This window comes from Saccoglossus kowalevskii, chromosome 8, assembly GCF_978046115.1.
Source record: "Saccoglossus kowalevskii chromosome 8, keSacKowa6.1, whole genome shotgun sequence".
NCBI lineage: Eukaryota > Metazoa > Hemichordata > Enteropneusta > Harrimaniidae > Saccoglossus > Saccoglossus kowalevskii.
In genome coordinates, this window is record NC_140648.1 from 20,017,951 (window position 1) to 20,041,841 (window position 23,891).

At 34.2% G+C, this 23,891-nt stretch overlaps 1 protein-coding gene across 2 annotated transcripts in view; it reads right to left on the reverse strand.

Moving 5' to 3' along the window:
- LOC100372249 (ADP-ribosylation factor-binding protein GGA1-like) overlaps positions 1 to 23,891 on the reverse strand; it is a 35,614-nt gene that overhangs the window by 3,064 nt on the left and 8,659 nt on the right. The window contains exons 5-14 of one of the 2 annotated variants that reach the window (XM_085502322.1): positions 23,634 to 23,734; positions 21,091 to 21,309; positions 20,252 to 20,333; positions 14,820 to 14,918; positions 13,271 to 13,321; positions 10,594 to 10,829; positions 4,818 to 5,077; positions 4,218 to 4,534; positions 1,560 to 1,723; positions 936 to 1,046 (exon numbers count right to left, since the gene is read on the reverse strand). In XM_085502322.1, coding sequence (XP_085358448.1) covers positions 936 to 1,046; positions 1,560 to 1,723; positions 4,218 to 4,534; positions 4,818 to 5,077; positions 10,594 to 10,829; positions 13,271 to 13,321; positions 14,820 to 14,918; positions 20,252 to 20,333; positions 21,091 to 21,309; positions 23,634 to 23,734 — 1,640 coding nt within the window. Of the gene's footprint in view, positions 1 to 935; positions 1,047 to 1,559; positions 1,724 to 4,217; positions 4,535 to 4,817; positions 5,078 to 10,593; positions 10,830 to 13,150; positions 13,322 to 14,819; positions 14,919 to 20,251; positions 20,334 to 21,090; positions 21,310 to 23,633; positions 23,735 to 23,891 lie in introns of both variants that reach the window. The other variant, XM_006824366.3, reaches the window with a different exon arrangement.

Genomic DNA, 23,891 nt, shown 5'->3' on the forward strand with positions numbered 1-23,891 from the left:
TTGTATAATGGCTGCTGCTGATACCATATAAGGAAGGTGTTACTTACCTTATTTCGATTGGCTAATAACATAACTTGTATAATGGCTGCTGCTGACACCATATAAGGATGGTGTTACTCACCTTATTTGGATTGGCTAACAACTAACTTGCGTAATGGCTGCTGCTGATACCATATAAGGAAGGTGTTACTTACCTTATTTCGATTGGCTAATAACATAACTTGTATAATGGCTGCTGCTGACACCATATAAGGATGGTGTTACTCACCTTATTTGGATTGGCTAATAACATAACTTGTATAATGGCTGCTGCTGATACCATATAAGGAAGGTGTTACTTACCTTATTTCGATTGGCTAATAACATAACTTGTATAATGGCTGCTGCTGCTGACACCATATAAGGATGGTGTTACTCACCTTATTTGGATTGGCTAACAACTAACTTGCGTAATGGCTGCTGCTGATACCATATAAGAAAGGTGTTACTTACCTTATTTCGATTGGCTAATAACATAACTTGTATAATGGCTGCTGCTGATACCATATAAGGAAGGTGTTACTTACCTTATTTCGATTGGCTAATAACATAACTTGTATAATGGCTGCTGCTGACACCATATAAGGATGGTGTTACTCACCTTATTTGGATTGGCTAACAACTAACTTGCGTAATGGCTGCTGCTGATACCATATAAGGAAGGTGTTACTTACCTTATTTCGATTGGCTAATAACATAACTTGTATAATGGCTGCTGCTGACACCATATAAGGATGGTGTTACTCACCTTATTTGGATTGGCTAATAACATAACTTGTATAATGGCTGCTGCTGATACCATATAAGGAAGGTGTTACTTACCTTATTTCGATTGGCTAATAACATAACTTGTATAATGGCTGCTGCTGATACCATATAAGAAAGGTGTTACTTACCTTATTTGGATTGGCTAATAACATAACTTGCGTAATGGCTGCTGCTGGCAAGATAGGATTAAATGCTGGGAGTTCAGAGGCTGAGGGTGGCTGCAATTTCACTTTCATAACCTGTGAAAAGTGACAATAAGCAGATGATGACATCCACTGATTTCAATAGTACACTGTATATGAAAAAACAACATTTCTATGAATATAATTCAAGCTCACTAAAAAGAACCATATTGTACATGCACTGTCATAATTCCACAACTTCATATGCAAATTTACATATAACCATCTTTCAATGATACATACATGGAAATACTACAAAATAAATTTGCATCCAATAGTTGAAAGTTACTGCAGTTTAACAGTTTAAAGGAATTAAGTTTTTTATCCGACATTGATCTTTTGGCGTCGTCCCTAAGCTGCTTGCGTCATACAAGTGAAATATTGTTGTGGTTTCCAGCCCCTGAAGTTATTGCAACTACAAGAATTGTTGACAACAACAGCAACAACACTAACGCTGCAGCATCCTCTTCCGTCATGGGCAAAGTTCCTTTAACTACTATATCCTCCCTTTAATTTTGTTACAGTGAAGGCAATTAAAAATTATTTAAAAATAAAAGAACGTTAATTTACCCGAGGAACTGCTGCTTGGAAGACAACATTTTTAACAGGCGATGTATGTGAACTCATTGTGGAAATAACAACAACCAGAACATCTGGTCTGGGTGAATTTTTAGCAAAATGAAATAATGTTCGAATGTTATTTTTATCATAAACTGTAATAGGAGTCTGGGTACCTACAAAGATAAAGGGAGATAATGTGTTAGTCAGACAAAAAGAGACATCTATGGTGTATTTACACATATCAGGCAGAGAAGACAAACCACAATATTAGGCCATCTTTAAAACAACACTTTTGTAGAGATCAGCTAGCCTTAATATTAAAAATGTTTTTGTAGTGTGGTGTACTTGAAGGTTACATTCTTCTCGATATTTATCATTACGTTTTTTTTTGTCTTCTTAAACTTGTAAATTTCCCGATACGACTTTTGTTAGAATGATTTATGGTTGGATTTGTTATTCTTCCCTCTTTACTTCTTTCCCACTAAAGAAGTACACGTAGTCTAGAAATATTTTGCATACGTGTATAGCAAACAATGCACCGTAACACGCAGACTCACTGTCTTAAACTGGCAATGATATGTCGTACTCATTAATAACACTGTCTAAAATGCTGAGCCAAATTGTCCTTGTCATTGTCGTCAATAAAAACAGTCAACAACAACAGGGCAAAGCTTGACTAAATAAACTGACATACAAACAGTACAATTTCCACTTCTTTAACATTTATCACGTTAACGACTTCCAGTGCAATCTCTACCCCTTCATCCTCCAGTGTGTTTGTCTCAGGTATTTTAAAACCTTATGTGGCCATAAAGTTGTTATTTATATTTTAATATTGTGGGATTAGAACGGCCGTGTTAAACAATGCAGAGCTGTATGCCGAATGTGACTGACATGACACAAAGGATGAGAGAAAATACACTCCTTTCAAAGAAGGGCGCCCTTATTTGATATATACCTGTAACATATAATAGCAAATAATTTGCATAGCTAATTAATGTAAAGAGAATTTATAGACATATTTCCCACTTTCTGGTAAATATTATACAATTTTTTGGAATAGTGTGTAATGACTTTCTATGAATTGGCATGTACATGTATAGTACCGTAAAAACTCCAAAAATTTACGACTCATTCTTATTCGAAAATTGCGACCAGTTTTGGTTTTCCCCCAAACCCCAAAAAACCGATGTGAGCGTCCAAACGGGACTTTCCCCGAAGGCATGAATCCGGGTTTCTAATTGACTGAGAGATTTTTATTTTATTGGTAACGAAAGTATATTCCAAACGAAGTTTCAAATAAAAACGAACACAACACACATCTTCTACATAGAAGCAAATGATCATGGTTGCAAAATCCGGTCATGCTGCGTTTTTGAATTGTTGATTATTACTCAGTAGTGATTATAATAATGTACACAAAATAAATTCGTTGAATTGTTATGAAATACAAATAAAAGTCAACTTAGTTTCATTGTAAGCGAATGATTCCGGTCTCATATAAACGTTCGATGCTGTAGGATATCCGCCATGTTATCTTAGGTCAAATAGGTCAAATCGCTAATTAACCAATCAAAAAGCTGGATGATGCCAATGTGTTCAAATTACCATAGCTTATTTAAATATGTTAATGTTATTGAACGCAATGCGGAAGAGATTGATGTTGTAGTACGATCTTTTGGCTTGGATTTTGATGCGAAAACGGCATGATTTTTTTTTTAAATCAAAAAATTAGTTGTTTTAAAAAAATAAATTGGGCATTTGAAGAATAATTTAACATTGTTCACAGTGATAACAGCTCATTGTCGAAACGAAGCTTACCCGTTCACGCTAGTCACGATAAAAATCATACTCTTGAATAGACGTCAATGACTACGGTAAAACTTAGACTCTATTTTAGCCGTCAGGAATGATTGAAATGTCTGAAAAATGAGGCCAAAATACACCTTAAAAGTTCCATTTTATTTTCTTAAATCTCATTTTATTTTTTAATCCAAGGGCGAATTTACGGCAGAATCTGGTCCCTCAAATAAGGGACACGTGAGCTTTGATTCTAACCGGATACATTGCACTGGGTCGGGGAGATAGTTTGCTAAACTTTCATGTATCTTTTGTCCAATGGGTACCTGTACTTCGAACATTCGCAAGTTTTCCTAGGTAGTTCGAGACAGCTTTGTCTTTTGACCTATTAGTTTTGTGCTGACCTCTTCTCCGCGTCTTGATGTTTTGTTTTCCTTGTCATAATACTCACTGATAGATGACTTTGTTTTAATTTTGAGTTGTTTAGCCTACAACTCGGCCACAACCTTTGCTTTTACCGTGAAACATGGGGAAGTTTACGTCAATTGACGGACATTGCATTTTTTAAAAACTAATGAAGTACACTGTCTATCATCCCCATTTTTTTCATTTGCTGATTTCTATTCTGAAAAATTTGACCGTCCGAAAATGCACCTTAATTTTGATTCTAAAAACACGTCACATTTCCAACACCAATTATTCAAAACCGGTCGAAATTTTGGAGTTTTTACGGTAAGCTGCTAGTGGTATGTATTTTCACGTCTTCCTGGAACTGAAGCTCATGTCATGGAATCTTTTTACCTAATTTTTGAACATGGTGAGATTAAATACTTGATGTAAACAAATATGTTGTAATGCCGGTCCTACCTGGTTGGACACTTTCTAATGGCACAAAAACATCCGCCAGGGAGACAACTTCTTTTACAGGTGTTGACGGCAACGAATTTGGAGCAGGACTTCCTGGAGTTGGCTGTGTTACTTGTTGGGAAACGGGTGGTGGCATGGCTACCTTGGGTTGCACTGGTTGTGGAGTGGGTGCCACTTGAATCAGTGATTGTGTTACTGGTTCTACCAATGTCTGCATAGCAGGTTGTGACAGAGATGATTGCACTGGTTGTTGGGATGGTTGCTGCATATTTCCTGTCACACTAGGCTGCATGGGTTTCATTACTGGTTGGGTGGACCTAGCATAAAATTAGAAGACATCTTGAGTTAAAAAAAAATGTTATTAACTTATATAAACTAGGCAGTTTGATAAACTTGTGAGGCTGAACAAAAAAAAATTGCAAAAATGGCCACAAAGAAAATAATCATTTGGCACCAATGCAATTGTTGATACATAACTACATAGCCATGTAGTTCAGTGTATTATGAGGTTATAATTATAATTCCTCATACATAAAAATCAAGACAATAATTTGTAAAGAACCAAACCAAAAACTGAGTGGGAGCAGGAATGCAACTTACATTGCAAGCTGTTTGGGTTGTTGTTGTGTGAAAGTTTTGGGCGTTTCTACCATACTTTTACTGAGAACATCCAAGTCATCGAAAGGGGAAGGTTTGGTTTCCGTGGTTGTCGTTGGTGGCACATGCTGCCGCGTTGGCATTGTGTTCATCATCGGTCTGGTTTGCATATATCCCTGGGTGGGACCACCGATACCTGTGGCTCCCATACTAATACCACTTGTTGCTGTGGGATGCATTCCCCCATAAGCAGCATAATTTTGCTGTAATACAAAAATGAATATATTTAAACGCTTGTCTCAGGAATACTATTGAAGCAAAAGTAGTAGTCTAAAAGTTATTATTTATCTCATTGTTTCAAGTGTAAACCTGATGTTGCTTCGACAGGTAGCTAACTTGATGGAAATAAGTATTTAATATTGTTCCACTGGAAATTTGAAATTGAAAACACAGTGGCATGAAGTGGACGAAGTTAATTATACATAATTATTTTAGGTTTATTACATGAAAGTGATTTGCAAAATGAAGCTCAACAAAGAATGTAACATAGCATCATTTAGAATTGGGGTGAAAAGTTGCGCTGGTTTCCATCCACTCTGTTCAGAAATTTCTTTTATCCATTTTGTTCAGACATCAAACTGTATACTGCTTTAATTGACAAAGTACAAAATTTTCGTGAATTTCACAATTCAGTGTAAATAGTGAAATATTAATTGTAGAAGTGTAATTGTTTCTGGGGTTCTACAACACAATGTGTCAGCGACTTTCACAAAATGTTGTCTTCTTAAGTGCCATATAATTATACTTTTTACAAAAATTAACACATCATTCAGATTGATATTATTGATGTTGTGATGTGAGTAAACAAAATCAAAAACATTATTTGACTTACAAAATAAAAATGTGAATGCTTACAACATGTACTTGTACAACAAATGTGAATGCATACTTGTACAGTAAATGTGAATGTTTACTTGTACAGTAAATGTGAATGTTTACTTGCACAGTAAATGTGAATGCTTACTTGTACAGTAAATTGAATGTTTACTTGTACAGTAAATGTGAATGCTTACTTGTACAGTAAATGTGAATGTTTACTTGTACAGTAAATGTGAATGTTTACTTGCACAGTAAATGTGAATGCTTACTTGTACACCGAAGGCAAATGCTTACTTGTACAGAAAATGTGAATGCTTACATGTACAGAAAATGTGAATGCTTACTTGTACAGTAAATGTGAATGCATTCTTGTAAAGCAAATGTGAATGCTTACTTGTACAGTAAATGCAAATGCTTACTTGTACATCAAACGTGAATACTTACTTGTATAGCAAATATGAATGTTTACTTGTACAGCAAATGTAAATGCTTACTTGTACAGCAAATGTGAATGCGTACTTGTACAGCAAATGTGAATGCGTACTTGTACAGTAAATGTGAATGCGTACTTGTACAGCAAATGTGAATGCTTACTTGTACAGCAAATATGAATGTTTACTTGTACAGTAAATGTGAATGCGTACTTGTACAGCAAATGTGAATGCATTCTTGTAAAGCAAATGCAAATGCTTACTTGTACATCAAATGTGAATGCTTACTTGTACATCAAATGTGAATGCTTACTTGTACAGCAAATGTTTACTTGTACAGTTAATGTGAATGCGTACTTGTACAGTAAATGTGAATGCGTACTTGTACAGTAAATGTGAATGCGTACTTGTACAGTAAATGTGAATGCGTACTTGTACAGTAAATGTGAATGCTTACATGTACAGCAAATATGAATGTTTACTTGTACAGCAAATGTGAATGCGTACTTGTACAGTAAATGTGAATGCGTACTTGTACAGCAAATGTGAATGCATTCTTGTAAAGCAAATGCAAATGCTTACTTGTACATCAAATGTGAATGCTTACTTGTACATCAAATGCGAATGCTTACTTGTACAGCAAATGTGAATGCTTACTTGTACAGCAAATGCGAATGCTTACTTGTACAGCAAATGTGAATGCTTACATGTACAGCAAATGTAAATGTATACTTGTACAGCAAATGTGAATGCTTACTTGTACAGTTAATGTGAATGCGTACTTGTACAATAAATGTGAATGCTTACTTGTACAGCAAATGTGAATGTTTACTTGCACAGTAAATGTGAATGCTGACTTGTACAGTAAATGTGAATGCGTACTTGTACAGCAAATGTGAATGCTTACTTGTACAGCAAATGCAAATGCTTACTTGTACATCAAACGTGAATACTTACTTGTATAGCAAATATGAATGTTTACTTGTACAGCAAATGTAAATGCTTACTTGTACAGCAAATGTGAATGCTTACTTGTACAGCAAATGTTTACTTGTACAGTTAATGTGAATGCGTACTTGTACAGTAAATGTGAATGCGTACTTGTACAGTAAATGTGAATGCGTACTTGTACAGTAAATGTGAATGCTTACATGTACAGCAAATATGAATGTTTACTTGTACAGTAAATGTGAATGCTTACTTGTACAGTTAATGTGAATGCTTACTTGTACAGTAAATGTGAATGCTTACTTGTACAGTAAATGTGAATGCTTACTTGTACAGCAAATGTGAATGCTTACTTGTACAGCAAATGTGAATGCTTACTTGTACAGTAAATGTGAATGCTTACTTGTACAGTAAATGTGAATGCGTACTTGTACAGCAAATGCAAATGCGTACTTGTACAGCAAATGCAAATGCTTACTTGTACAGCAAACGTGAATACTTACTTGTACAGCAAATATGAATGCTTACTTGTACAGCAAATGTGAATGCTTACTTGTACAGCAAATGTGAATGCTTACTTGTACAGCAAATGTGAATGCTTACTTGTACAGCAAATGTGAATGCTTACTTGTGCAGCAAATGTGAATGCTTACTTGTACAGCAAATGTGAATGCTTACTTGTACAGTAAATGTGAATGCGTACTTGTACAGTAAATATGAATGCTTACATGTACAGCAAATGTGAATGCGTACTTGTACAGCAAATGTGAATGCTTACATGTACAGCAAATGTAAATGTATACTTGTACAGCAAATGTTTATTTGTACAGTTAATGTGAATGCATACTTGTACAATAAATGTGAATGCATTCTTGTAAAGCAAAAGTTTACTTGCACAGTAAATGTGAATGCTTACTTGTACAGTAAATGGGAATGCTTAATTGTACAGTAAATGGGAATGCTTACTTGTACAGTAAATGTGAATGCGTACTTGTACAGTAAATGTGAATGCTTACTTGTACAGTAAATGGTGAATGCTTACTTGTACAGTAAATGTGAATGCTTACTTGTACAGCAAATATGAATGTTTACTTGTACAGTAAATGTGAATGCTTACTTGTACAGCAAATGTGAATGCTTACTTGTACAGCAAATGTGAATGCTTACTTGTACAGCAAATGTGAATGCTTACTTGTACAGTAAATGTGAATGCTTACTTGTACAGTAAATGTGAATGCGTACTTGTACAGCAAATGTGAATGCTTACTTGTACAGCAAATGCAAATGCTTACTTGTACATCAAACGTGAATACTTACTTGTATAGCAAATATGAATGTTTACTTGTACAGTAAATGTGAATGCTTACATGTACAGCAAATGTGAATGCTTACTTGTACAGCAAATGTGAATGCTTACTTGTACAGCAAATGTTTACTTGTACAGTTAATGTGAATGCGTACTTGTACAGTTAATGTGAATGCGTACTTGTACAGTAAATGTGAATGCGTACTTGTACAGTAAATGTGAATGCGTACTTGTACAGTAAATGTGAATGCTTACTTGCACAGCAAATGTTTACTTGTACAGTAAATGTGAATGCTTACTTGTACAGTAAATGTGAATGCATACTTGTACAGTAAATGTGAATGCGTACTTGTACAGTAAATGTGAATGCTTACTTGTACAGTAAATGTGAATGCATACTTGTACAGTAAATGTGAATGCGTACTTGTACAGTAAATGTGAATGCGTACTTGTACCGTAAATGTGAATGCGTACTTGTAATGCAAATGTGAATGCGTACTTGTACAGTAAATGTGAATGCGTACTTGTACAGTAAATGTGAATGCGTACTTGTACAGTAAATGTGAATGCTTACTTGTACAGTAAATGTGAATGCTTACTTGTACAGTAAATGTGAATGCTTACTTGTACAGCAAATGTGAATGCGGACTTGTACAGTAAATGTGAATGCGTACTTGTACAGCAAATATGAATGTTTACTTGTACAGTAAATGTGAATGCGTACTTGTACAGTAAATGTGAATGCATACTTGTACAGTAAATGTGAATGCATACTTGTACAGTAAATGTGAATGCATACTTGTACAGTAAATGTGAATGCGTACTTGTACCGTAAATGTGAATGCGTACTTGCACAGCAAATGTTTACTTGTACAGTAAATGTGAATGCTTACTTGTACAGCAAATGTGAATGCTTACTTGTACAGCAAATGTGAATGCTTACTTGTATAGCAAATGTTTACTTGTACAGTTAATGTGAATGTGTACTTGTACAGTAAATGTGAATGCGTACTTGTACAGTAAATGTGAATGCGTACTTGTACAGTAAATGTGAATGCTTACATGTACAGCAAATGTGAATGCTTACTTGTAATGCAAATGTGAATGCGTACTTGTAATGCAAATGTGAATGCATACTTGTACAGTAAATGTGAATGCTTACTTGTACAGCAAATGTGAATGCTTACTTGTACAGTGAATGTGAATGCTTACTTGTACAGTGAATGCTTACTTGTACAGAGAATGCTTACTTGTACACCAAATGTTTACTTGTACAGTAAATGTGAATGTGTACTTGTACAGTAAATGTGAATGCGTACTTGTACAGTAAATGTGAATGCGTACTTGTACAGTAAATGTGAATACGTACTTGTACCGTAAATGTGAATGCGTACTTGTACCGTAAATGTGAATGCGTACTTGTACCGTAAATGTGAATGCGTACTTGTAATGCAAATGTGAATGCGTACTTGTACAGTAAATGTGAATGCTTACTTGTACAGTAAATGTGAATGCTTACTTGTACAGTAAATGTGAATGCTTACTTGTACAGTAAATGTGAATGCTTACTTGTACAGTAAATGTGAATGCTTACTTGTACAGTAAATGTGAATGCTTACTTGTACAGTAAATGTGAATGCTTACTTGTACAGCAAATGTGAATGCGTACTTGTACAGCAAATGTGAATGCTTACTTGTACAGTAAATGTGAATGCTTACTTGTACAGTAAATGTGAATGCTTACTTGTACAGTAAATGTGAATGCTTACTTGTACAGTAAATGTGAATGCTTACTTGTACAGCAAATGTGAATGCGTACTTGTACAGTAAATGTGAATGCATACTTGTACAGTAAATGTGAATGCTTACTTGTACAGCAAATGTGAATGCGTACTTGTACAGTGAATGTGAAAGCTTACTTGTACAGTAAATGTGAATGCGTACTTGTACAGTAAATGTGAATGCTTACTTGTACAAGTAAATGTGAATGCGTACTTGTACAGCAAATGTGAATGCATACTTGTACAGTAAATGTGAATGCGTACTTGTACAGTAAATGTGAATGCGTACTTGTACCGTAAATGTGAATGCTTACTTGCACAGCAAATGTTTACTTGTACAGTAAATGTGAATGCTTACTTGTACAGCAAATATGAATGCTTACTTGTACAGCAAATGTGAATGCTTACTTGTACCGTTAAATGTGAATGCTTACTTGCACAGGAAAAGATGAAAATGGCATTGCCATCTGTTGTTGTAGCTGCATTTGCCGCTGCTGTTGATGCAGTAGTCCAACTGTCGCAGCTGTTGCTTGAGCAGCAGAAGGGATATTACTTGCTTGAGCTGGTGCCTGAGCTGGTGCCTGAGCTGATGCAAATACGTCATTCAAGTCGGCATTAATTGACGACCCTGGCTGCTGTGATGCTGATGTACCAGTATTTTCATTTAAACCTAGAAACCATAAGAAACACCACTACAATGTTTATTTACCAGCCTAGAAAATAATTTTCCAATGACGTCATAAATGACCGATATTTTAGTGGTCATACCGTAGATCTGGTACAACACACCCAATGTTACCAATATTTGGTAAAATCTATTGTATTGATACTAACACAACCTGTAAAAATTAACATAAATTTATCAGTGCGAATTATCATACACATACACCTTTATATGGTGTCGCACTTCAAGGAGAACAAATACAGTATTATTCTTTTTCAACAAGCATGTAGGTACAGCATTGAATATGGTATGTGATTTCTTTACTTTTGACGTTGTCCCAGTATGCAACCAGTTTTCATATTTGATTGCCACATGACAATCACAAATTTCAACTCCTGATATACTCCTGAATAATCTGAAAATGTCTAATATTCAAATTGTGTAATTAATATGACCCCAAACAATCGCATCTGTGGTTTATCCACAAGCAACTAAAAACATGAGTTGGAAACAATAAAAAGAATGAAATTATATGTTTGAATAACAATAGTTATTTGTATTTTTACAATTCATTGTATTATATATACTATCATGCATGTTTACAATATGTACCAGCACTGCACATGGTGGCTCTTTTGTTTATGTTTATAATTGAATTATAAACCAACATTGACAATGCACATTCCCTGTTCAGAATTCTATCAGAAGTGTGGGTGTACATTAGGCTGAATAGTGCAGTGAAATAGTCAGTCATTGATGGAAATGTTCTGTAATAGACTGTGCATATTTGGTTGAATCACTAACAAAAATTAATGTAATGTGAAACCAAATCCAGTATGTAGAACCATTATACTGAGTTTGAATGGAATCATGCAAGCCATCACAGAGAAACAGATGTTAAAATCACGTTCATCTGAAACCAAGTCTGTGTGATCCTGATACAAAAGGCCTGTTCATCTGCAGGAAATGATTTTTAATTTTAAGATTTTAGACAAACAAACCATCAATTCGACAAATATGATCAAGTCACACAAAATAACGCAAGACAATATATTAGGGAGAAATCGGCATAGCCATGAACAAAAACAAAATGGCCACTAGTCGGCTATTTTTGTTCAAATCAAATCGTTCATTTAAAATTTGTGTACATCTAATTGTATGAGTGATCATGGTACTAAGTTTGAATGAATTCAGCATGAACATGGATTGAATAATAACAAAATGGCCGCCAGAGGTATGTACGATCTAGAAAAAGGAAATAAAAGACAGTTTCATTGCCAACAGTCTAGGAAAGTTTATCAACATAATTTTACAATGAAATACCTTATAGTTGATAGTGTTATTCGTTTTAACATTTAATTTTTTTATATCTGTATTTCATGTTATTGTGTTTTTTTGTGTATGATTATTGACCATGGTTAATGTATTTCCAATTCATTAATTTGAGTAAAATATAATATACTATTATAAGCAAACAAATCCAGCCGTTGAGCAAACTGGCAAATGACTCCACCCCTCGCATACACCTGTTTTCCTGGCCTTTGTATTACCCCTCGCATAGGGCTTTTTTACTACTCGCAAATAATACATTTTACCACTCGCATATGGCATATTTTGCTACTTGTGACTCGCAACTTGATACTTGCATATGGCACTTTTTCTAGGTCGTACATATCTCACCAGTTAGTCATTTTTGTTTGACCCAGTATGTATGATCATGGTCCCAGACTTGTTTGAGTATCAACATTTTAGCAATTTTGAATGCCAAAATGACCACCAGTCAGCCATACTTGATCAAATGGTATGTAAGTCATCTTACATGGTACACGTATGTGTTAAATTTGAATGTGATCGGTGAAAACATGTCTGCGAAATGGCCTCAGATGCATGAACGGACAGAAAGACAAACGAACAGAAAATAAATTAATTGTCCTTGAAATGGGACTAAAGACAGATAACAAACACACTGATTTACTTTGCCCACGTTTTCTATCCCTCTTTTCTCGAGTCTATGGTAATACAATCATTACAGACAAAATCCAGTAGTTATCATTTTTGTATATGAGGAAAGCAAATGTTATGTGGAATAATAAAAGCAGGTACTACATATGTATAAGATATTAGAAGACAAGGAGAAATGAAATGAAGCCATAGATTAGGTGAAGACCATTAATGTAGACAACTAATGCGTAAAAGAATTATTAAAAAAGTACCGATTACTTGATTGGGTAATTGTTAGCAAGTCTGTTACTTTTAAGGTTAAGGTTTTATTTGACCACTAGGGAACCCCCACCAATTAATGATGATAAGAAAGCATGTTGTGATACCTAAAGCTGAAAGTTCATCTTCTAAAAGCAAAGCACTGGATGATGCGGGTAGATGTGATTGCTGGCCGTTAGCAGTGGCATCTGATGATGTGGTTTCTCCGGATGGTGCTAATGGCATACCTGTTTCTGTCATTAAAGCGGCGTCCATGTCTATTAATGTTGATATATTTCCTGTAACAGATAGTTAGTATTATTTATTTAAAAAGCTAGATTCGAATGAAGAAATAAACAGGTTGTGTACATTTCTCCACAGATGCTATGTAAAATTTTATTTCATTCCTGTTAATTGAGCTAATTAGAGGGTATCTAACTTTTATTTTATTTGGAATCTTCAATCCTATCATATTTAGATCTCTATAAAAAATATTTTTGTAGCAAAGCACTGCTAATAAAGCTAGCACTTGTTGCTTTGACAGGTGTAAATTCTCTCACCATTTCTGTTTATTAAAGTGCATGTGAATCATTTGCTACTTTGAACAAAAATTTTAATATATCTGAGCAGAAAATAAATACTTTAATAGAAAAATTGAGTTTCCAAGTTTTTGTGCCATTCTATTCAGTGACATGAATGCACATTTTTTATTGGCAAGCTCTAATAAACTGTTATAATAATTGTAATTGTTTGGGGGGGGGGGGGAATGCAAACCTTATTTTTAAATTGGATTTGCATGCTGCATTTTTTTGTGTTGTTTTCTTTGATATATTACAGGTTTAAGGTGAAAATTCACTAAAATTTGTTTTTAATTTCACCCACCAAAGTCACTTTGTAAGTGGTGATCCTATCTTAGTGATCACGTATTGAGATACCAAGTGTATATGCATGTACAATAAAAAACTGTTGGTAGACCCATATGTTTTATGATCTTTTGCACCCCAGGAATAAGATCAAATGACAAATATCTACTATATAAACAATAAAAGCACTGGTATTCTAAATTTGTATTACTCCACACACTTGTAAAAGAAATAGTTTAACAGCTTTTCCATCATTCTGTGCATGGAACTTGTATGACTTGCTCCTTTTGATGTTTGGTGGTTCAGTTACTTTCACTTTGGGAAAGGTTGAGTACAACTCAGAATCTTTTAAATTTTCTTGTGATCATGATCTATTTGTTTAATTATTTCTTTTTACAAAATAGAGAAATGTATATCAAATATAAAATACCACAAAAACTGAACGTAATCTGAAATTTACATCTTCAAAAGACATCAATAACCTAAACAAATGTGCTTACTCAAAAGAAGAAGTTTTATAGGCCTTCATCATACTTACAAATACTAATACTGACATTTAATTTCATCATACTTACAAATACTAATACTGACATTTAATTTCATCATACTTACAAATACTAATACTGACATTTAATTTCATCATACTTACAAATACTAATACTGACATTTAATTTCATCATTTTAATGTTTTGAGCATATTCACTGTTTTAATTTCACAGATTTGTCAGGAAAACAACGAGTTGTATTGTTATTTTACATGTTCACGTAGATTCAATTTAGCAGATTTTCACTTGGCAAAAACAGCAAAATTAAAACCAAACAAAGAATTAATGTATTTACAGTATACATTATAAACAGTGCCCTCCAGTGGCACAACACGCTCTAGTGAATTGCAACCAGTAAAAAAAAGCAAATACTAATAGTAGTTACATACTTCCAATAGGTGATGCCAGATTGGTTTCAACTCCTTCTACAATTAGCTTAAATGATTCCATCACTTTGACCAGTGAGTCGTTAGCTTGTAGTATATCATCTACGTGGGAGAAATAAAAACAAATATGATTCAGTTAAGGAGACATATCAGGTCACAGGTACTACATGGTTGGTATAGAACAGGTAAAATATACTAATATTGTCAAATGATATAACAGTTGAAATGAAGATATTATGACTTATGTCAATATAAATTTCCTGTCTTAAAGCGTGGTGATCGTCGCGCAGCGCGTGTTTGAATTTCATGTAAATCAACAATGTATTTTACACACATTGTATATGCCGCTATGAGTCCCATATCGAACAGGACGCGGCACGATGACTGCAATCCTTTAATTTTTATTTATTTATTTACTTATTGACTCTTACACAATCTCCGGAGGGAAAGAAAATGGTCACAAAGTACAAGGAGAAATATATATATAAAAAAACAAAACAAAAACACAATATACTAAATAACAAATAACAAATACAATCACTAAATTACTAAATAATACAAAATCTCTAAAATACAATCTAATATAAAATTCCAAAATTGACAGCAGGCATTAAGATGTCAAGTAAGACCCTGCTTCCTGACTTCAAAGCTTTTACTTATGAACTGTGCTACTGGTATAATAATGTTTTCATTCTGTAACAATTCCATGAATTTTTTCTCTGCAGGTTTATTTTCAAATGCTGGGATCATATCCTTAGCTTTATTGAACAGTTTGGCACGCAACTCATTATATTTGTTGCATTCCAGCAGAAAATGCATTTCATCCTCAATTAGACCTTTGTTACACATGTCACAAACCCTGTTGTTTAGTGAGATTTTTTTATGACGATCCATTTCAATTTTGAGACTATGGTCACTAAGACGAAATTTGGTAAGCACACTACGCAGTTCAAAGTTTTTTAGCTTGACTAAATATGGCTCAAGTTTTAAATCTGATTTGATTAGCCGATATGTTCTTAGTTTGTTTTTCTCATTTGCTTTGGTGCGGTTATCATTATGTACCTCACCTTTCCATCTTGTTAGAAATAAATCCTTGATGCCCAAATCAATTTGTTTCATTTGTGCCGAGGTTAATTTATCACAGTTGTTAACTGAATGATATAGTTGGATATTGTTTAATAATGATGTCACTTCTAGATACCATTTACTTTTAATGCTTTGGTTAACCACAAAAGCTTCCTTGAGTAACGCATTATTAGAATTCATGGCCCGACTGTAATATTTAATTATTTGTTTTTTTATAAATACGTCTAGGGGGTATCTGCCTAACTCGCTATACATGGCCATAATTGGTGTGTTGTGACACCCCCAGTAGATACCGACAATAACTTAATTGAACGTCTTCAATAGGTGATTTAGTGGAGAACTCATCACCCCAAACATCACAACCATAAATGAGGATAGGTCTGATGAGTTTGTCAAAAAGGGAAATTGAAACTTTTATACTTATGTTTTGTATTGAGCCAAGCTTTGCTTTCATTGAAAACAGAGCTTTTTGAGCCTTACGTTTAAGGTTTTTTAGGCCATCCTTAAATTTACCATTGGCACTAATGACTAGTCCCAGATAGTTATAAGATTTAACTGTATCAAGTTCGATACCTCCAAGAAAAAATGTATCATTATTCAAACGTCTGTTTGATTTATTGAAAATTAAAATTTTGGTTTTGTCAGTGTTGACAGAGAGCTTCCACGTTTTAGCATACAATGCCAAACTATCAAGACATGTCTGTAATCCCTGTTTAGTTTTAGAAAGTATCACAATATCATCGGCATAGAGTAGACAGCTGACATGCGAGTTTTCTAAATAAGGAGGATCACAGGTATTAGGATTGAAAATAGTGGGCAGGTTATTTAAAAAAAGATTGAAGAGAGTTGGACTAAGATTACATCCCTGTTTAACACCAATATTGGACTGAAATTGTTTTGTTAAGCCTTCTTTACATTTAACTTTATATTTTACTTTACTGTACATGTTTTTGATAGTTTTATACATTTTTCCAGTTATACCATATTTGATTAATTTTTTGAATAGACCATCATGCCAGACACTGTCAAAGGCCTTTCTAAGGTCAATAAAGCAGGCATATAATTTTTTTGATTTTTTAATATTTGTGTTATTTTGTTTATTGGCGCACTCTGACTTACCACTGTAGAGATATTTATTTACCAGGGTTTTTAGTATGAAAAGATTGTCTGTAGTTCGACAATCATGCCTGAATCCGAACTGTCGACCGGAAAGAATGTTATTAGAGTCTAAAAATGATGTCAGCCTAATATTTAGAATACTATTGAATAGCTTGCCAAGACAGCTAGAGATGGCAATTCCCCTGTAGTTGGCCGGGTTATTTTTCGACCCAGATTTGTGGATTGGTACCAACAGGCCAGTGCTCCAAGAATGTGGATAGTTATTTGAACTATAAACAATATTAAAGAGTTTATGTATTGCATCTAATAAGTGATGTTCACCGTATTTTAACAATTCATTGCAAATTCTATCTTCTGCCGAAGCCTTGTTACTTTTAAGAAGTCTAATGGCTTTAGTTATTTCATTTTTTAAGATTGGTCTGTCTAAATAGGGGTTGCTACTTGCACTCTTTTCACTATTCTCCAGTTCATTCGCAATCTCAGAGTTTGATGTACTGCTATCAGTATTAAGTAAACCAACCAATCACCAGGTTGAACATTCCCATTATTATTACTGGGGTTCTCGCCATTCATATCACGAAGAATCTTCCAAAATTTAGATGTGTCTGATTTAGAATTTTCCAATTCTTTGAGTTGTGCAATCATTTTCTGATTACTTTTATGTTTGATTAGTTTTTTATACTGTTTACGGGTTTGAAAGAATTTCCCTCGGATATATGGATCTTGAGGATACTTTTGTAATAAACGTGATAGGCTCCTTAACTCCTTACGAAGGGACCAACAATCCTGGTCAAACCAGTTTTTTTGTTTACTTATGCGTTTATTTTTTTTAAGTTTAGGAGTAATTTTCTTTAGACATTTGTCTGCAATATTTGTAATTAAATTTTCAAAATCTGTGACTGCAGTTTCTGACTCATAAATGCTATAAGGTTTGCTCATAAAATTCTTAATTTCATTATTATTTAACTTTTCAAGGTTTGTTTGATAATTGTCCTTAGCCTGGTCATTCCACATATATTTTGATGGTAAAGGATCTAATTTATCATTGCTTTTATTATTTTCATTTAGACACATGTTAATATTAATCTTCATAGATAAAGTTAAAGCACAGTGGTCTGATAAATGAGACAAATCGGCTACTTTAAAATATTGTAATGAGTCGCATAAATTCTTTGAAGTTATCCCGTAATCGATTGTACTGCTACCCCGGGGAGTGTGACATGTGTATTTTCCTGTAGAGTCACCAATAGTTCTACCATTCAGAATGATGAGGTTGCAATCAATACACAACTGAATTAATTTTTTACCAAATTTTTTAATACAGCATGATGAATTAACATCCATAGTATTTCTGTTGCCAAAATTGTCATTAATATAGTAGGATGGTAAGGGTAGATGCATATTTCTGCTATCATCAATTCTATCATCAAGGCTACCAATTCTAGCATTGAAATCCCCTACGAGAAGAACATCACCTTTGGATGAAAATTGTAAAATATCTTTTTCCAGATAACTAAACAGATCAACATTCTTGTTCTTATAAAGGAATGAGTTCTCAGGTGGGATGTAAATACAACCAATGTATAAATCATTATTAGTAGCACAGATTGTTTTGTCAATCTTACACCAAATAAAATGTGCTGTATTGCCAGAAATATGAGTAATGTACTGTTTGTATTTACTTTTAAATAGAACAGCGACACCCCCTCTTTGTTTTTTTGAGCGACCAAGATTTCTGTCTTGACGTATCACCTCATATGAATCTAGGCTGTTTTCTAATCTAACACTACTGTTACTGCTAAGCCACGTTTCTTGGAAACAAGCCAAGTCTAGGGAAGAGGTGTAATTAATAAAATCAGCATTTGACAGCTTACTGCTATTCAACCCATTGATATTCCAACTACCTATTTTGAAGTTGGACATTTTTCAGCAAGCGAAAATATACAATAATAAAAAAATATATATATATAAAAAAAAAAAAAGAACTACACAAAAATACTACACACTTAGTATACTGAAGGAAATAAAAGTTAGCAAGGGGGTAACGGGGCTGGAAAATATAATGTACTAGTAAAACAGTTAATTAAATTTGAAACAATAAGTATTCGTTTGGTTAAAAATAATCAGATTAGAGAAATAAAATCAACGAAACAAGTTTGTTTGGCACCTCCAAGTAAAGGAGAGGGAGAAAAAACAACAACAATCAAATTTAAAACAATTGGTATTTGTTTGGTATTAAACTTGGGAGAAGAGAGCAAAGCAACAACAACAAAAAAGAAAATACCTTATTTATCCAAAAGAATGTACGACCGTCGTACTTCTGCCCCAGCCATGGGCTCCATGATAACAGTTATTTAAAATGAGTTCATAAGGTTTATGAATTTCATGAATTTAGAAAACATAGCGTTCTCATCGTTATGCGATTTCTCGGCGTTCGAAGTAAGCGTCTTCCTGAGCTGTTGAGGGCACTCTGTTTGGTAAACAGTTTTGGACGAATATCCTCCTGTTCGACGATGATTATTTTGGTTTACACTGCGGCCGTTTCTGTACTGCTCTCTGAACTGATACTTGCCTGCACTTCTGTTTTCATTTGGTGTCAATCTTTGTCTGATTTTATTTTTGATGTCATAGACCAGCTGAGCGGTGCCTCTGATGTTTAAGTGTGTACCATCATCATCAAACAATTCGGAATTTGCCGACAATTCATTATGTTTTACGATTGTCACTTTCTTGCGTAATTTCATCTTGTTGAATAAAAGTAGGTTAAATTCTTGCACATTATCATTCACGTTCTTGTTATTATGACGCTTCAATACATAGTTTCATGATGAATGTCACTCCCCTGCTGGGATTTACAGTTAGTTCCATCAAGACATTTTTCTGGTTGGGGACTTTCGTCATTTGTTTCAGCTTTCGTTTGAAGAGGTTCAGAACCACGTGGTTCAAAACAGTCGGCTTCAACATCCCTATTGTCATAGGGGTTCCCAAATTTTTGATTTTTTTTTTACTTGAGTTCATGAAGATTTGGTTCACAGTGAGTTAAATTTTGGCATGTAATGCTAAACTCAGTATACTTCACATAAGCATTGCATATGAAGAAGATGTATTATTTGTTTTTTTTTCTAAAAATCCAATGCAGTTATCATTGGTCTTAAACATTTGTGGGAAGGACAATGTGTTATTGTAGCTTCTATGACGAAAGACATACATGTAATGGGTGTACTACTTACTTAGGCCATCATCTTTATCATCTGCATCACTCGCCAATGTAAATAATTTGGGTCTCATTTTTTCACATGCTTCATACAGCTCCTGTTCAGAATAAGTACAAGTTTAATATCAGGGATCCAAAGTACGGGTAATAATAATTATCAGGAAGTGGCCCATCCCTACACAAAATTTGTTTGTAACTTAAATTCCTACAGCTAACAATGAATGAGCTTAGGCTTATTTTCCTAAATCACGTTTCACCCAAATTTATTGCCAGAGTTGTATTAAATATTATAATACCATGCGCTGATGATACTGGTTAACAGGTACCAAATGCAACTCTGTTATTATTTACCCAATAATGTGGTACCAAAATTGTGTGTAAATGAACAATATCCATGTTTCCCAGCGTTTTCATAAATCGTTTGAGGAATCAACCAACGATGATTCTTTCACATTACGAAAGTCGGGTCATTTTCATCTGGAAACATGTGTCATATCTGTTTTTGCATATCGTTTAGTTAAGAACATTGACTATGCAACTGAATAACAAGCATCTTCGACACACAACAATAGGTTCTGTAACTTATTCTTTAGTTGATGGTTGCAATTTATAACAATAATAAATCTCCCACATTGTCATATTGATTTCAAAGAAGGGGCCTAGAGCTGGAGATGTTGGCTTAGAGGGCGATATGATGTCTTGCTTGATATAGATCACAGCATTTCTCGTCGTCACTAAATATATCTTAGAAAACAAAACATGTTTATTTATGTACTAAATAAATTGGTTATGAAAATGCATGACATCCAAAATAATTTTATCTTTAAAAAGAATAACACTAAAAGAAATTGTTACCTTCATTAAATCGATTTCTTGAGAACTTGTAACATCCTTTGTGTAGTGGGCTAACATTTCATTTAATAGTTTCACATTATTATTACACATTTCCAACTCTGTAAGTCTACGGGACACTTTCTCCATCCTATTGGCATCTTCTTTCACCATATTTTTAATTAATCTGTTCGCCGCTTGCAAATCTTCTTGGTTTTTGCTCTTCAGTAACCTATCTAATAACTGAAAAACAAATACAGAATACTTTATGATAACAGTGATGCTTGATCAACCAATGCACACATACCTAGCGGTACTTAATTGATAACCCGATGATGATCTCTGATGAATTCGTCATTATGTGAGAGAGGAATATCGAAAATGACAAAATGTGCAAAAAAAACGTGTACAAACTAATTTGAAACATCAGTTGATATTTGACATGATAGAACTATGGCACTAGAACAACATTGTTATGTATATGTTTTATAAAATGTTCAATGTATGTACCAAGATGGACAATAGTTACCCATGTATAACCAAGTTCTGGGTTGAGAATGGCAGAAATGCTTGACTTTGATGCTATTTAACATTAAAATGGCTGTCATTCTGGCATCTTGAATCTGGTCGATATGACCAAACACATAAATGGTCAGGGCACGTCAAGAAATAAAGAGAGATTTACTGTACTCGACCGGCATAGCACTTCTGCATTGCGTTAATAATAGTTCAATCTGCATTGCGTTAATAATAGTTGGAATTCAGAATTTCCGAAGAATTCTGATTGGTTAATAACAGACTTGACTCATTAGCTCAAGTGACATGGTAGCACGTCAAATCATACAAGAAAACATCATGGTGGAAAATGCTTTGCATCAAGAGTTTGCGTACAATCGAGGCACATTCAACAATGAAGATAATGGTCTCATAGTTCTGTACTATGAGATTAACTCGTCGGTTATTAGTGTTCCCACAATGTTCTTGATATATCACAACCATGATAGTTTATTTGGTTGTTGCCATAGTAATTACATGGACTCTATATACCAAGTACCATATTTTACCCAACATAAAGAATTGAAAATATCGTCACAAAATGAACAAATCTGACAGAAGTCCGCCTTTAGTACCAATATACAGAGTATCAATTTAAAAGCAATTGAGTTGGTGATTTTCAGAAAGAAGATTAAAATGCAATTATTTACGATGAACGATAATCTATATGAACACCTCTGCTCTGTCATCTACAATGACAGCAGCGATACAAAAGGTTGGCCATCTTGAATCAGATCGTGAAATGAATTGACGTGCATATATACATGTGTGAAGTTTTAATGTGATCGGCCCAGGTATGTCTGAGATAGAGCTACTTGTATGCATGCACAGGGGGATTGACAAACACACACGGAGGTCAATAAGTCTCCATTTTAGAACAGTATATGCGAAGTAAAAAAAAAAACATCAATCTAAGCATGCAGATTCATTTTAGGTTCATTCTAGTAAGTATACAGTAGTACCTCAACTTTCTAAATGGTAAGGGTAGAGTATGTTCTTAAAAACACAGAAACCAAAAATTCTTTGTAGGTATATAAATCAATTATTGATGGGAATTTCAGATCACTAGTATTCAGACAATTGAGATTCAACTGTAATAAATAGTGACTCATCACCTGCACACCCCACCTATAAACCCAGAATGAAATAAACTGCCCACACTATTTTAGGTATCGTGGATTTGCACACTAAGTTGTAATGTGAGGTTATAACGAGGATACCTCAAAGTATGCACAGAATAGCTCGAGTATCGATCGACGATGTGCGGCTGATTAGGTGAGGTTGATGTGCGGCGCATCTTTCTGAGTGCATACTTTGAAGTATTCTTGCAATAACCTTATTATTATACATCTTGCCGAAATCCAAAAGGTTTAGAACAGAATCAGCGAACTTCTTTGTGTGGAGTCCGTTCAAACCCTGATGGCAGCCATGTTTGTTTTTATTTTTAGAGGATGCTTACACGCGCAATCATTCCATATTTGGAATTTGCATTTCCTTATATATATGGTAGGATGAAAATACCTCGTAATATACCGCAAAATAACGGCACGCTGTAACTTATGGCGTTATGGGGACAGATGTATAATAATATTTTATGATAGATCCATGCAACTGTGGTATTCGTTTCGGTACAAAACACAATTAAGAGACAACCAGGATTTGTAATGGTACACAATGCATAAAGATGACAAATAAAACACCATTTTTTTGTTAAATTTACAACCATGTTGATGAGAATTACGGGATTTTATCTTCACCAACAAAATGACTGAACTGATTTGTACTGCACCTGGATGTCCTCCTGAGAATGCAATATAAATCAAAATGTCAATAACATTTAGAGACAGAACATCTGCCACTTTCGATACAAACAGAGAAAATGGCCTTGACATTCTAATTTCCAATGCCAAGTATAAAAAAAGTGTATTTTGCCTGGACATGAATCAACTAATTATAATACTCGTCTACGGAAGAAGACAAATATGGAGGCGAAAAGGCAGCTGACATCTCACCTTGGCTTTGTCCTCATCCTCAAATAATGTATCTTTTGGTCTAGGAGGTGGCGGTGGTTCATATGTCTTATCTACATAAGTTGGATCTGTAGTAACTATTCCTGTAATTTAAATTAAAAGAAACAATGCAATGTTTTTCTCAGTCAAACGTACTGTTAAAAGCATAAATTATTTCTGGTTTTTTAATTTCACTATTTTGATATTTCATCATATTTAAAAAATCACTGATTTTCCAGTGAAACAATTAGTTCTATTGCA